The sequence below is a fragment of the Streptopelia decaocto genome (assembly GCF_964273445.1).
Source record: "Streptopelia decaocto genome assembly, chromosome: 1".
Taxonomy (NCBI): Eukaryota; Metazoa; Chordata; class Aves; order Columbiformes; family Columbidae; genus Streptopelia; species Streptopelia decaocto.
Window position 1 is genome coordinate 13,610,999 of NC_138663.1, and position 13,987 is coordinate 13,624,985.

The window sequence follows — 13,987 nt, forward strand, 5'->3', positions numbered from 1 at the left end:
TCACTGGGTAGACCAACTCCAAAATACCCTAAAGCCACTTTCTGAAGCTACAGATAGTCATAAATCTGTTACTCACAGTTTACTGACAAACCTACCATGCAAAAGGATGTTCTTCCACTGGCATAAGTAGCTTAGTATTCCACCATTCCAGGCCAGTATGTTAAGTCACTGTTTTTATCCACACCCCTGACTAAAAGGGAACCGTTTTTCTGCCTTTTCCCTTGCTTCCTTCTGCTACCACTATTGTTCACATAGCATGTGATAAACTAGTTGTGGAACTGCTCCAACTCTACAACTTCCCCTAAAAATACTGGCTGAAGTGAAGACAGGAGAGGCTGTGAAGCTTTCAGCTGATCTACTTGCCCATCTGGCTTATCATGTGTCACTTGACATTGGTAGCGAAGCATACAGCAAACTGTTTCAGTGCAATATAATTAATCCTTGATTAAGGTGGCTCAATTAAGAATTTCTTATATATTCCCAAAAAGACCATGTCACTGAAAGTTAAAACTGAAAAATCAATGCAACTTTTTTCAATACTATTTGTCCATCCCAATTCAGTCCTCCCCCTCCTGATCAATTCTGTTCCCCTCATTCACCAGGTAGAACAGATTCATTTTCAGGATCCTGTTTGGGGAGAAGGGAAATATCAAAAATAATGCTAAGATAATATCAAAGTTAAACATGATGAGTGGTTTCTTCTAGGACCATATTCAGAGTCACATCACTGGAAACTTACAGAACGAGATGTGTGAGCGTTTAAGAACTCTGTGGGGGGTTAACCCCAGGCAGCAGCTGAATACCTCACAGCCCCTTTCTCACTCACCCCCCCAACAGTGAGAGACATTGGAAAGAACAGGAGAAGCAAGGAAACACACGGGCCGAGACAAAGTCTAATAAGTGAAGAAAAGAGGGAAAAACATCAAGTGGATGCCCAGCCATTCTCTGAGCAATAGCTACTTTCCAGACCTAAACCACCCCCTCCAGCCCCCTCAACTTTTTATTGCCAAGCATGATGTTATATCACATGGAACATCCCTACGGTCAACTTGGGTCCACTGTCCCAGCCATGTCCCCTCCCACCCCAGCCTACTCGCCAGGGCTCCAGAACGGGGAAAAGAGAAACCCTGACACTGGGCAACGGCTGCTCAGCAAGAGCCAAAACACCAGTGTGGTATCAACAGTTTTAGTCATAAATCCAAAACACAGCCCCATAATCAGCTGCCATGAAGAAAATTAACTCTTACCCATCCAGCCCCAGTATAAAAAGAAAATAAATCCATGCTGGTGATTTGAATCCATGCTCTTCTTTCCTGCTAGTATGAGGTCTTCTGAAAGTGGACAGGGAGCCAGTTTATGGAACTGGTCTGATTTTAATCCACAAATTAAAAAAGAAAATTATTCACGTAATTTAGATAAGTAAGAATTGAATTGGCATAGGTCATAAAGACTAATGCTTCGCCAGAAAGAACAAGAGGGAGCCTGGAAGGGGAGGCAGTTGGCAGTGAAGAGGGACTCCTGTCTCATCTCGCCCACGGACTGAGTTACAGCAGCCTAAATCCTCAATTCAGATCAAGGGTTGCTATGTAAATGACACTATCTTAGAAAAACACATATAAAAAGGTGAGGTCATTCCTAGAGGGAAGAACTAGCTAGCAAGCAAAGTTAATTTTCACTCACCCCAAAATTAGACTGCTACTGAGTAACAGTGTGAAAATACAAAAACCTGCCAGTAATGTTTGACCAGTGACAACTAAAATTAATCCTCTTAAAGACAACAACAAAATAAATATATGCTATGGCATGTGAGATAACAGCAACATATTCCTTTCCTTTTACTGTCAGTATCTTTTGGCTGTTGTTTTTTTGTTGTTTTTTTTTTTTTAATAGGAAAATATTCCTCTTAATATTTCTAAACTCTCAAAACCAATGCTGATGTACTACATCTAGAACTACTTCATCAAATTCTATACGTTAAATTATGCGCTGATCACAAATCAAATATTATACACCTTTTATAAGGTAATTTTCCTGAACATAATTTTACAGGTTACAGTCTGATTATGTTTTTAGAATGTTACATTTGCTCAAATAAATAGCTGGAATAACCTAAATCCAGAATAAAAGGACGAATCAATGACATGCAGTTCTTCTACCATGGGGACAACATGATCGGAGTCAATACACACACACCAAAACAAATCACCAATTAAATGCAGTATAATACAATGGACAGGTACAATAGATATAAACATAACTGAATAAATACAACATAGCCTAATTTCATTGTTCTCATGTAGATTAAATATGAAGTATGCCACCTAAAAAAATACACAAAAGGAGCCTATGTCATTCTCTTACATAAAGGCAATGGAAAATTATGACAGTAAAACCACCACTGAATTCAGAATTAGTAAAATTTGAGAGTTATCTGCTTCTGTGGTTAGTATAGCATCAATTGATTTTATTTTTTTTTAGTGTAACTTGCTCAGTTTTAATTAAGGAGTTCTAAAAAGCACATATTTCAGCATAAATGTCTTAGTGTCTATAAGAGGACTAAACCTGAATACATATGTAATACTAACAATAAGACACACGAGCATCAACATCCTACAAATAGGAAAGATTTTAGAAGCTATTTTAAACATTTCCATTTTCTGTTTGAAAAAGACACAAACTGGAAGGAACAGCACAGAGAAAGAGATTAATTTTCAAAATGTAAACTGGGGCAAGTCACAACTGAATTTCTATTTTTAATAGCACGAGGGTTTTTTTTCAGTGACATTCTAACATTTTTCTACAATAATTTTAAAGGTTTAGATTTCTTTCGGTTTTTGAGCTTTGAACCAAGGAAGTCTGGAAAAGCAGCCCTCGCAGAATAAAAGAAAAAAAATCCAAACTCACTGAACCAATTTCAAGAAACCCACAAAAGAAAGACTCAAAGACCAACAAAAACATTAATAACCAACAAAATATGCTGGGAGATCAGACGGAATAGTGGGCTTCCATGTCACCACACAAGTGCACAAGCAATGCATGAACACATTTGTATCTTAGCTTCACATTCGCTGTTATTGCTCTAATCTGTTATCTCAAATGCTACAGTCATGAACAGGACATGTGGCATTCATTCTTATTCGGCACATTTTGACAAAGTGCCCAAAAGGCTTTCCGCTCCTTGCCAGCTCTTTTGAAATCCTTAAAAGCTTATGTGTATTTTCAGTTCCAAACGGGAACTAATACAGAAGCATTAAAATTTTACTGAACAAATATTCAAACTTACTCTGAGCTTAAGAATACATACTACTTGGCTACTTTGCGATTTTAAACCACAAGTACTTCATACTACTTATTTTTCTCAAGTCAGGGTTTTGGTATCAGAATAAGATGCCCTGACAGTTCTAGCATTATTCAAATGTAATCCATTACCATTAAAGCTTTAATCCTAATAAATATACTGTTTCCCAATTGGAAGTTTCTGGAAATGCAACCCCAAGTATTTTTACTGCATTAGAGTTCCACCAGTGTCCTCTTACCCCTGCTGTTTCTGTATTACTTCACATGTTTCATTCTGCAGCTGGATTCCTCAAATAACACAATGCATGGACAGACATTTTTGAAAGCAAGATGACCTGTTACTCTGAATTCCAGTGACACAAAACCAGTGAAGCAGTTAATAAAGAATTTTAAAAAAATAATTTAAGAATAGCATCAATTAGATATCTTCATGGACAAAGATACTGTAAAAGCAAAGCAGCTACTAAGCTCTCATAACTCAGGAAGATTTGTGACAAGGTTCAGACTCAGATCCTGTCCACGCTGCCAGTACAAACCTCTAGGGTTGTAATTAGGTTTGCTTTTTCTTAATACAGAATAAGTGACCAACAAGAGCAACGCATAACGCCATTTCATATTTATTGGCTGAAACTGTCAAGAAGCAATCTGGAAAGGTAATTGTTTCCTAACTGGAAAAAAAATAAGCATAGGTTACAGGTTTGTAATGTCATTCCACGTGAACCAGTTCTTTGTTCAATACTCTTCAGTAAGTGATTTTTTTGCCATCATCCATCAAAGAAGTCTCTTACACATAGCCTTATGGATTATTTGATTTTTTTTTTTTTAAAAAAAGGGGGGGAGGCCAACATACATGCTTTAACAAAGCTAAAATTCAATTTTTTTCATCATCGAAAAGGGAAAAAAAAAGAAGAGGCTATACTCTGGGGAACCTGTGTAACAGTTGCTAAGAATCATTAAAACCTATTTTAATAACTAACCAAGATTCAAAGAGCTTAAAAGGAGCAGACTCTATTGAAAAGAACATTCTACTGAAAGCCACTGGAACACAAATGATGAGACACATAGTTCCAGTATAAAGAATTCTTTCCAGAACACAGAAAAATTAAACAATATATGGAAATAAGACACTGTACAAATCTTTGATTATAAGAAAACTAAGCACTAACAAATTATTTCAGATTTCCTTTAAAGAAAAATATTTTCAGTACTTCCCCTCAAATACTAAAAAAAATGAATATTTTTCAAGCAAGCAGGATTCCACAAATTAGGAAAGGGGTAAATGGCAAAAAACTCTTTGCAAAAGATAAACGAGCTACACAAGGCAAAGACAAGATTATATTAAAAGGGCCTAAAAAAGAACTGGAATGCAGAACTCTGTGTCCAGAACTTTAAGAAGTGAGGACAATCACTCATCTGAATAGTCATAACACAAACATGAACTATCATTACTACTGTATTGCTTCATCTAAAATACTTCTGTTATTCTTAACACTTATCTGAACATCCAGTGTCCATCACTGTTAACACAGCAACACAGCATAAGTCACTTCAGATTAGGAGGAAAAAAGGAAACGGGGAAAGGAAAAAAGGAAACGGGGAAAGGAAAAAAGGAAACGGGGAAAGGAAAAAAGGAAACGGGGAAAGGAAAAAAGGAAACGGGGAAAGGAAAAAAGGAAACGGGGAAAGGAAAAAAGGAAACGGGGAAAGGAAAAAAGGAAACGGGGAAAGGAAAAAAGGAAAAAGGATGCTCACTTTTAGCAGCAACAGGTGCTGGATGGGCTCCTGCAATTTGTCTAACTGCACACTGAGTGGTGTAAAATACAAGTGACTGTTCCTAAATTGAATGGGCTTAATGATGTGTATCCTCACACACCCTGAAACATGAAGGCAGTAAGCTAAAAAGAAACAAAGCTTGAATACATCAATGAGAACTCAAAACACAAAACAGATTTTTGAACGCTGGAAGAGAATAAATATCCCATCTTAAAGAAATGTCAAGAGAAGCAAGGCAGAGAAGAGTTAGAGACCATTTAACCTAGCTTCAATTTCCAGAAAAAAAAGTTAGCTAGATACTCCTGTATTAACTGCCTGGTATATAAGATGGTAAAAGTTAATAAATATGGACATGTTAAAAAAACCCACACACCAAAAAAAAACCCCAACATACAATCAAGCCAAACTAGCCTTTCTTTCTACGACAGGATTGGCTTTTTCAGAGGACCAGTACACACTTGACATTTGCATTATGTTCTCAAAGCTACTACAGAAACATGGTCTAATAAGAGCAAATGGTGGGCAGTTTTCATTTGTCGGTGTTCACATAACTATCAATATGAAAGGACCAATTTTGTGGCACAAAGCAAGGATCTTTCCTTTGAACAGAATGTATGCTGCTTAAACCTGCAGGTAACACAGAGCTGCAAGCCTACTGCAGGGAAGGATCAAAACTAACAAGGTCTTTGGTAACAGATTTGAATACACAGGATATAATTCAATTTGAATAAACGCAAAGAACTACACTCATTTATATATAATTAACTGCATAAATACGAAGAGGGGAGTGACTCAGCAGGAGCTGCAGCTACAGCAGATCACAAACTGCTCTGCAAAGGGCAGGAGCGGATAACAAGGGCAATACTTGGCAGGACACTTGAAGCAATCTTCTCATACTACTTGACACAATACACCAGGCAGACACTGTCCATTTTCAGTACAGTAGTTAAAAAAAATAATGATAACTGTAGAGAGCATATGGGGGGAGCAGTAAGACCAATAAGGGTAGAATGTGTAATGGTAGACTGAAATTACTCAAATTACTTCATCTAGGGAGGGGAATAAAAGGAGCTGTTAAGCAATCTTCAAATACAGAGAACACTGAAAGGAAAGGATAAACTGTCTGCCTTGTTCACTAAAGATCAAAAAATAAAAGGAGGGGTGGTTAGCAGGTTGACAAAGGTTCTCCTTTCCCTCTACTCTGCCCTAGTGAGACCACATCTGGAATACTGTGTCCAGTTCTGGGCCCCTCAGTTCCAGGACAGGGAACTGCTGGAGAGAGTCCAGTGCAGGGCAACAAAGATGATTAATGCAGCGGAACATCTCCCTTATGAGGAAAGGCTGAGGGAGCTGGGGCTCTTTAGCTTGGAGAAGAGGAGACTGAGGGGTGACTTCATTAATGTTTACAAATAAATAAAGGGTGAGTGTCACAAGGATGGAGCCAGGCTCGTCTCAGTGACAACCAATGATAGGACAAGGGGCAATGGGTTCAAACTGGAACACAAGAGGTTCCACTTAAATTTGAGAAGAAACTTCTTCTCAGTGAGGGTAACAGACACTGGAACAGGCTGCCCAGGAAGGTTGTGGAGTCTCCTACTCTGGAGACATTCAAACCCGCCTGGACACCTTCCTGAGTAACCTCATCTGGGTGTTCCTGCTCCGGCAGGGGGATTGGACTGGATGATCTTTTGAGGTCACTTCCAATCCCTGACATTCTGTGATTCTGTGAAAAGGACTGGCAGGGTGATTAAGATAAGAAGACAAACAAGAAAAAGATATTGTTCAACAGATTTCTTTGGAAAGTCTGGAATCAAATAGAGATCTCCAGCAAACACATCAGATAAGCATTTGTCACAGAATGCTTAAAAAATAGTCAATCTTGTCCTGATGCACAGGAATTTTTCAGCATTTTACTTCACTGTACTAAGAAGCTGCCTCTGGGACAAGACTGAAGCACAGTAAAATGGATCCACTGAGCATTATTATGGTTAAACATGAAGTGTGTGCTTTGGGGTTTCAGCAATACAAATTCATGTTTGCCCAGCATAAGGGCACAGTAATGGGTTCAAAATATTAGAGGCATTTGCCTCAACAGCACTAAATAGCTTAACTGAAGTGATGTAAGCCCCAAGTAGGTGGCAAAAGCCGATTATTTACGTTCTTTGAAATCCTCGTAAGAGCCTGACAAGTAAGATTCACAGCTATCGGGTAACCAATGCAGCTGTTGCCATCTAAACAAGTGATGGAGCCCAGGGAGGCACCTACAGTGGACAGTTTTCCACCACCTGAAAGACTGACTTAACAGCTACAAGGATACCCAAACAAATCCAATTTGCTCAATTATAGAAACACTTGACTAAGCCTTACAGAGAGTTGCCAGAAACTGAGCTGTTCCACTAACCTAAAAAAAAAAAAGAGAATCAAGAAGTACTTAAACATTGGCCCAGTCTATGTGATGAAAATCTCCCCAGTCCTTCTCTTTTCAAAATTTAAAAGCTTATTCTGATGGGACAGAATCAGTTACAACACAAGTTCCTGTCTCCTGTATCTGCTCTAACTATTCTTACAAGCTTCTGCCCATTTCTAATCTCCTAACAAGCAAGACTGTATTACTTCGGTCTGACACAGGTATATTGAGAAGCTGAGAGGAGTTCATCTTCAACTCCACAATTGTGAAATCTAAGTAAATTACTCGAGAGATGCAGACTCACCAGGAAGACTTAGGAGGACTCAAACAGTTTTGATCTCAGCAAAAGAACTTATTGTGGAATCCCCTCTTACCACATAACTCAGTGACTTGAAAATATGCATTACTTAAAACTCATCTGCTGCTAAACAGGAGGTGGAAGACTATTGATTAGTACTGGAAGAATCAACTTGAGGAAAACTTTTATAAAATACTCTGTAATACTTTCAATTTAAGGTATAGCTCATGTGTCCTTTTTACTTGGGGTTGGTTTGTTTGGTCTGTTGTTTTTGTTGTTGTTTTAATACTTTCTAAGATCTTTTCAAATACTTAGATTTGTCAGACTGATGGCAAGTGCTACAATGCTCAAAAACAACCAAAGAACCTTATATCCTGAAGTGAGCCTCTTTTCAGTGTTTTAGTGAAAATTAGCAATGCAATACCCAAGTTTAAGGCTAAAGAAGGTTGAGATAGTCAAAGCAGACTTGATAAAACTAAATTCCTACTTAAGACATCAGAAAACAACTCACCTCTCAATTGGGACTCTACAACAACTGCAAAACATTGCTCAGGACAACAGAGAACACAGCAGCACAAAGCTTTTGCAATGTAGGAACAGAAAACTACATTGAAAATTTCACTGAAATATAATGAAACAGCACATTAAAACACCTTTTAAGTTTCACAAAGAACTCGGTGAGACAGAAAAATGTCATCAATCTGCACAAAATGTAACAAGTTATGCAATCGCTTAGTACTTTTTATAAAGTTAGGTAGAGGCAGAAAACAGAGAGAGGTTAACTGGTACTGATGAATCAAATCTAGAACCAAATTTACACACACACACAAAAATACAGTTGAAGGTTAAAATCACAAAATTCACAACTCTCAGACTCAGAAAGCTCCTGTCACATCCCTGGAGGATGAGCATTCTCACACAGGAGCACTATGATGATGAGATTCTCATATTCCTTCCTAGAAATCCCAGTCAGAAGGGACAATACCAACAAAACCTTGCAACTGTAACAGATCACCTGAGTAAGACAAAAGCAGCAGCCAGAATAAGACAAAAATAATGAAATAATAAGGAAAAATACAATCAGTAGCCAGGCAAACAAGATACTGACTTAAATGTTCCAGGAAGCAGCAATGCTGCACAGAAGACTGTATAAGTAAGTCTGGCGTATGCCTCTATACATTATTTATGTGCACTATGCCCGTGATGTTAGCAAAAATAAAAGGAGCCAATCACTTTCTATCAAGCAATGAAACTCTGACAAGTGATACATAAAACAACCGAAAAACTGAGAGAAAACAAAGGTAAAAAAGATACCAGAACTGAACCTCCAGTCAAGTAAAATATAGCTAAAAAGTCAGATTATGAAGCTGACCATTGGAATGCCATCAAACACAGCTTGGCTTCTTTCATCTACTACATTGTCTCTCTGTTCCTGCTTCACTTACAGAAGAATGGAAAATTATGATCTCAAAACCAATGACCACAGGATCAACTTAACTACAGGTACTGATGATACCATTGCAATACCAAGTTAATCCATCCTTTCAGTGAAATAATACCGTTTTAATTCACAAAAAATAAAATTTGGTCTTAACTATTTCTTTAGGGCAGATACAAGCACACACCTGTGCTTCTATTAATGCTGCCCAAGATAACAGGCTGAGCTTAAGGAACACACTTACAAGGACAGATCCAGCTTTCCTTATATAAAAGGACATAGGACAGAGAAGCTGCCCATAATATATTCTGTGACTTTTACTATTCGTAACTCAGTTTACATACTGAAAAAAAAGAAGTGAATATATTTCATAGAATATTCATATTCAATGGCAGTGCATATTTTCTTAACCAGCAATGCAAGTGCTCTCCTGCAGCAATACTTCAGTTCTGTACATCCTTGTGAATAGCACGCACCTGAAATTTGTCTATAAAGGCAAGAGAATTCCATGCAAATGTTCGTGTAGCCAAACAGAAGCATGTTTTTCATCAAATGCTGACAGTATAACTTACACTTGAACTCCTCGTTATTGTCTAAAACCTGAAGACTAAAATATTTTAAAGGTGTTCCATGCAACATCTAAGTTCACAAACAGGGAGTTAAACAGGCAATTGTGAGTTGAAGTTGATAAAATGAAAACCAGGATTGAGTTTCTTCATAGTTTCAGAATATCTGTACAGACTTTACATAATGCCCTCATCACCAAGATGACAATCTAAGTTAGATTTTTTTTTTCCCACAAAAAAACTTTAAAAGACCTGAAATATAAATAATTTATATGCAACAGTAATGTATCTTCTACAGCAAGTTAATAAATAGCAGAGGTGATGTTTAATCAGTACCTGTTAAGAGTTTTCTATGGAAAACAAACATCAAAAAGAGAGATATGCAAAAGATACCTGACATTTTGCCACGTAACTTAACAGCTTTTAAGAGAATACAACTGGGGTGAAATGCGAAGGGGTAAGGATCAAATTAGTAAGTATGTTAACCACCATTAAGTTCTCCTTTAAGAATGGGTTTAGAAGCATCAAACTACAAATGAAACTAATTAACTGTGCCCTATAAGAGGTTTTACGTATAACATTGTTCTAAGGTATTCAAGCATTTCAGTTTTATGAAGAAGCTCATACAGATAAGCTACAGCTCAGACACCCAGACAGCCGCAGCTAAATCATTGAACACCCCAAAACTCACGGTTAAGCTTCAGCTACTGAAAAAAATCCAAAGAAACCTACATACATTCACATGCAAATAATTCCCCATAAAAATCCAACTTTGTCTCAGTTATTAGACTCCTTATATTTAATATTGCAGAGCTAACTTAAAGAATTCCCTTGCTTCTAGTCTTCTCCATCATCCACACAGCACAGCTAATAGTAACTAAAAAACCCATTCACAGTTGTTTGAAACCATTATATGACTTTAGAAAGTAAAATGTATAACCTCTTACCTGAGCATGAAAATTTGACATAGTCGTTGTCTCTATATCTTTCTTTCCCAAAATCTCCATTTTCACTGGTGAATTGGGAAAATTAAATGAAAAGTAGTCTAAAAAGTCAGGTAAATAAGTAGCTGCCCCATGAACAATACCCATTACATAGTAAGCTGCACAGTTTTCATTTTCACTAAAAACCAGACCCACAAACTCTTCTGCAAATCTCTCCATCTCCACAGGAGATAAGTGGGAGAGTTCATTACTGTAGGCATGGATAACTGATGCACCTCCGTTAGGCTGGTGCTCAATATGAATCAGCTGTTTGAACTCCAATGTGTCCAACCTTTTGAGTTTATTTTGAACCCGTGGCTCCTTTAACGAGACAAATGGAAACTCACTGTTCTCTGGTATCTTGGACTCACAGTCCTTCTTGGGATCCATATTTTTCCCATTGAAATCCTTAAGATGACCATCTATGATGCCTTTGGTTTCCTGATCCTCAATATCAGAAACCAATCCTGAGCAGATGGTCTGAATGGATTTGCTGTACATTTTTGGACGCTTCCTCTTCTCATTCTCTTTATGTTTCTTTTTCTTTTTCTTCTTCACTTTTTTAATCTGTAGCTCTTCCGCATTGGTTTTTGGTTTCTCCTTCCCACCTGTTGAGAGGAAAAGAAGATCTCTTAAGTATATTCATATACAAAAATATGTATTTAAAGATCAGGATTTGAAGTTACCAAAACTCTCATTATGGCCTACAAAGACCAGAGATCAATACGGAGGGTCACAATGTGTACCTTACTCAAAATGAGTAGTAAGAGACACCTGCCATGTTCACATTCTGACTAAAAAATAAGAAGGGGGTGGAAGAGGGGAGGGAAGAAGAAGAAGAAAAAAAAAAAAAAATCACAAGAAAAACAAGTTTCCCAAGGCTGCTTTCATGATGAGTCACAATCCTTAATCATACCCTTTAACTGGTCATCAGCAATTACTATTCCAGAAAGTTCAGAAACATTATACAACAGCTGTCAACAAACGTTGCCAAACAAAGGGTTTACAAACAGTCAATGATTATCAACCACCATCAACAAGCTGTTCACAAGATGCCACTGCCAGAACCCTCCTTAGCAAATGGCTTTACAGAGTCATTCTTCCAGAAGCAAATAAACTTAGTTGAAATACATGCGGAAACATCTGAAAACGGACTCCATACTTCTTAAAAATAACAAAACAAAAACACCACACACCAAACAATCACCAAAAACCAAATCCTCACAAAACAGAAATTAGTTTTATGTCTATACAGTATGGAACTTGAACTGAAAACAAACTGTAATGGCCTAAAGCCAAAAGTTCTCATTTGGGGGTAACACATTCAAGTGATGCCAAATGTAAACAACCAACAACCTCAACCTAAGAGGAGTCCTGAAAATAGTTCATTGAGGGTGCCAAGGTACTTGGGTGAAATGTCATCACCTGACAAAAACCACCTACTGCTCACATTCTGGGGTGTCATTACCGCACCAGTTCCATTTGGAAATAAAAACAAATAAATTATTTATGACAGTGGGAAGTTCTGTATTATAGGCTCAGAAATCTCAATCCAAACCTCAAAATATGGACTACAGAATAGCCAATATTTCCCTCCTCCTGACTGCAGGAATACACAATTAGAGAGTATCCAGGAGTCTACTGGTATTTCAAGCTCTTAAAAATGCTTAACTTACTATTTTAAATTTTTTTCACTCCAAACATGAAAATTCGTCATTACACTGATGTATATCATAAAGAAGTCAAACAACTCCAGACAGTATATTAGACTAATATATAATATACAACATTCCAGCACTGAATGCTGCAGCAAGGTGAGGCAGGGGAAGAGGGGATTACCCGTCAACCCACTTCATTTATTCTCAAACGGAGCTCAGATTTTTGTGGGGACTGGCCACTCAGACCTGGGACTTCATGCATAGCAGGGAAAGGATGGAAATTTATATTCACTGGGCAACAATCAGCAGTAATAAAACTGGCAACAAAATACAACAACTTCTAAGTTTAAAGCAATAAGTTATTTGCTATGGCAACAGCTATATTGCGCTCTCGTACTTTAGCATGTCTATAATCACCAAAGAAAACCTTACGACTGAAGATCAGTGTCTATAGATCCTTGCTGAACATCCAGCTACTACATTACATTCCATTATCACCAGCTGAAATGTAAAGAACTTACATAAACTATGGGTACGAACCTGCATCTGTGCATAACTACCTCAGAAATTGTTGACTTCTGTTCCTGTAGTATGAGAAGGAAGATTATGTGATTTCCTGTCTCAGTCTGTCCTATTCCCTGCCTTCGATTACATCTTCTCAGAAGTTTTACTGATTAACAATCAATTTCATTCAACTCCTCATGTAGTATGCAGTGGCTGGCTTTTTTAAATCTATCAATATATTTCACAGATGCAGGTATGGAGAAAAATCACACTTCTAAAGTTACAGAACTACTAAACTACAAAACAGGCTTCCCAGAAAGGTGGTCGAGGCCCCAGGCTTGTCAGTGTTTAAGAGACATTTGGACAATGCCCTTACTAACATGGTTTAACTTTTGGTCAGGTCTGAAGTCACCAGGCAGTTGGACTAGATGATCACTGGAGGTCCCTTCCAACTGAAATACTCTGTTCTAATAGCCAGTAAATAGCACTCAAAAAGAGCAAAGCCATGGTCTCAAAAGCAGCAATGCTTTTAAGAGAGAAACAACAACAAATGTAACATACACTATTAAAATCAGGCAGGCAGAATGTACATCAGTGTCAACTTATTCAAAGTTCACGTAAGTACACCCAAAAAGGCTTGCACTCAAAACCAGTTGTAAGACCACGTTTTAGTTAACTTGTTATACACCTACACAAGTGCTCAAAACCTTCTTAAGAGGGATTACACCAAGACATTTTTAAAATGAAGAACATTTATCATTCCCTATTTGTTTTCACACCATTTCCATGAAACCTTTGGAAGGGAAAAAAAGCTCTTAACCACAGAATGCAAATAATTCTTCTTCTGGTATCCAACAGAGTCCTCCTTACAGCTTGAAAAGAAACTTCCTGTTCAGCTTTAAATGCAAATATTTTAATAATATAGACTCATTTTACTTTTGATCACAGACTACAAGCGTTATGGCATTTACGCATACATCAAGTATTGAATTTCATCAGTATACACTTTCCCAGATCATAAGAAGTTGCAAAAATGGTGCATGCAATTTGGAACCAAATAAAT

General features: G+C 37.5%; 1 protein-coding gene across 2 annotated transcripts in view; it reads right to left on the bottom strand.

The window, feature by feature from the left end:
* The window catches only part of RSBN1L (round spermatid basic protein 1 like), a 56,297-nt gene that overhangs the window by 23,176 nt on the left and 19,134 nt on the right, over nt 1-13,987 (bottom strand). The window contains exons 3-4 of one of the 2 annotated variants that reach the window (XM_082043873.1): nt 11,110-11,370; nt 10,727-10,791 (exon numbers count right to left, since the gene is read on the bottom strand). In XM_082043873.1, coding sequence (XP_081899999.1) covers nt 10,727-10,791; nt 11,110-11,370 — 326 coding nt within the window. Of the gene's footprint in view, nt 1-10,726; nt 11,371-13,987 lie in introns of both variants that reach the window. The other variant, XM_082043872.1, reaches the window with a different exon arrangement.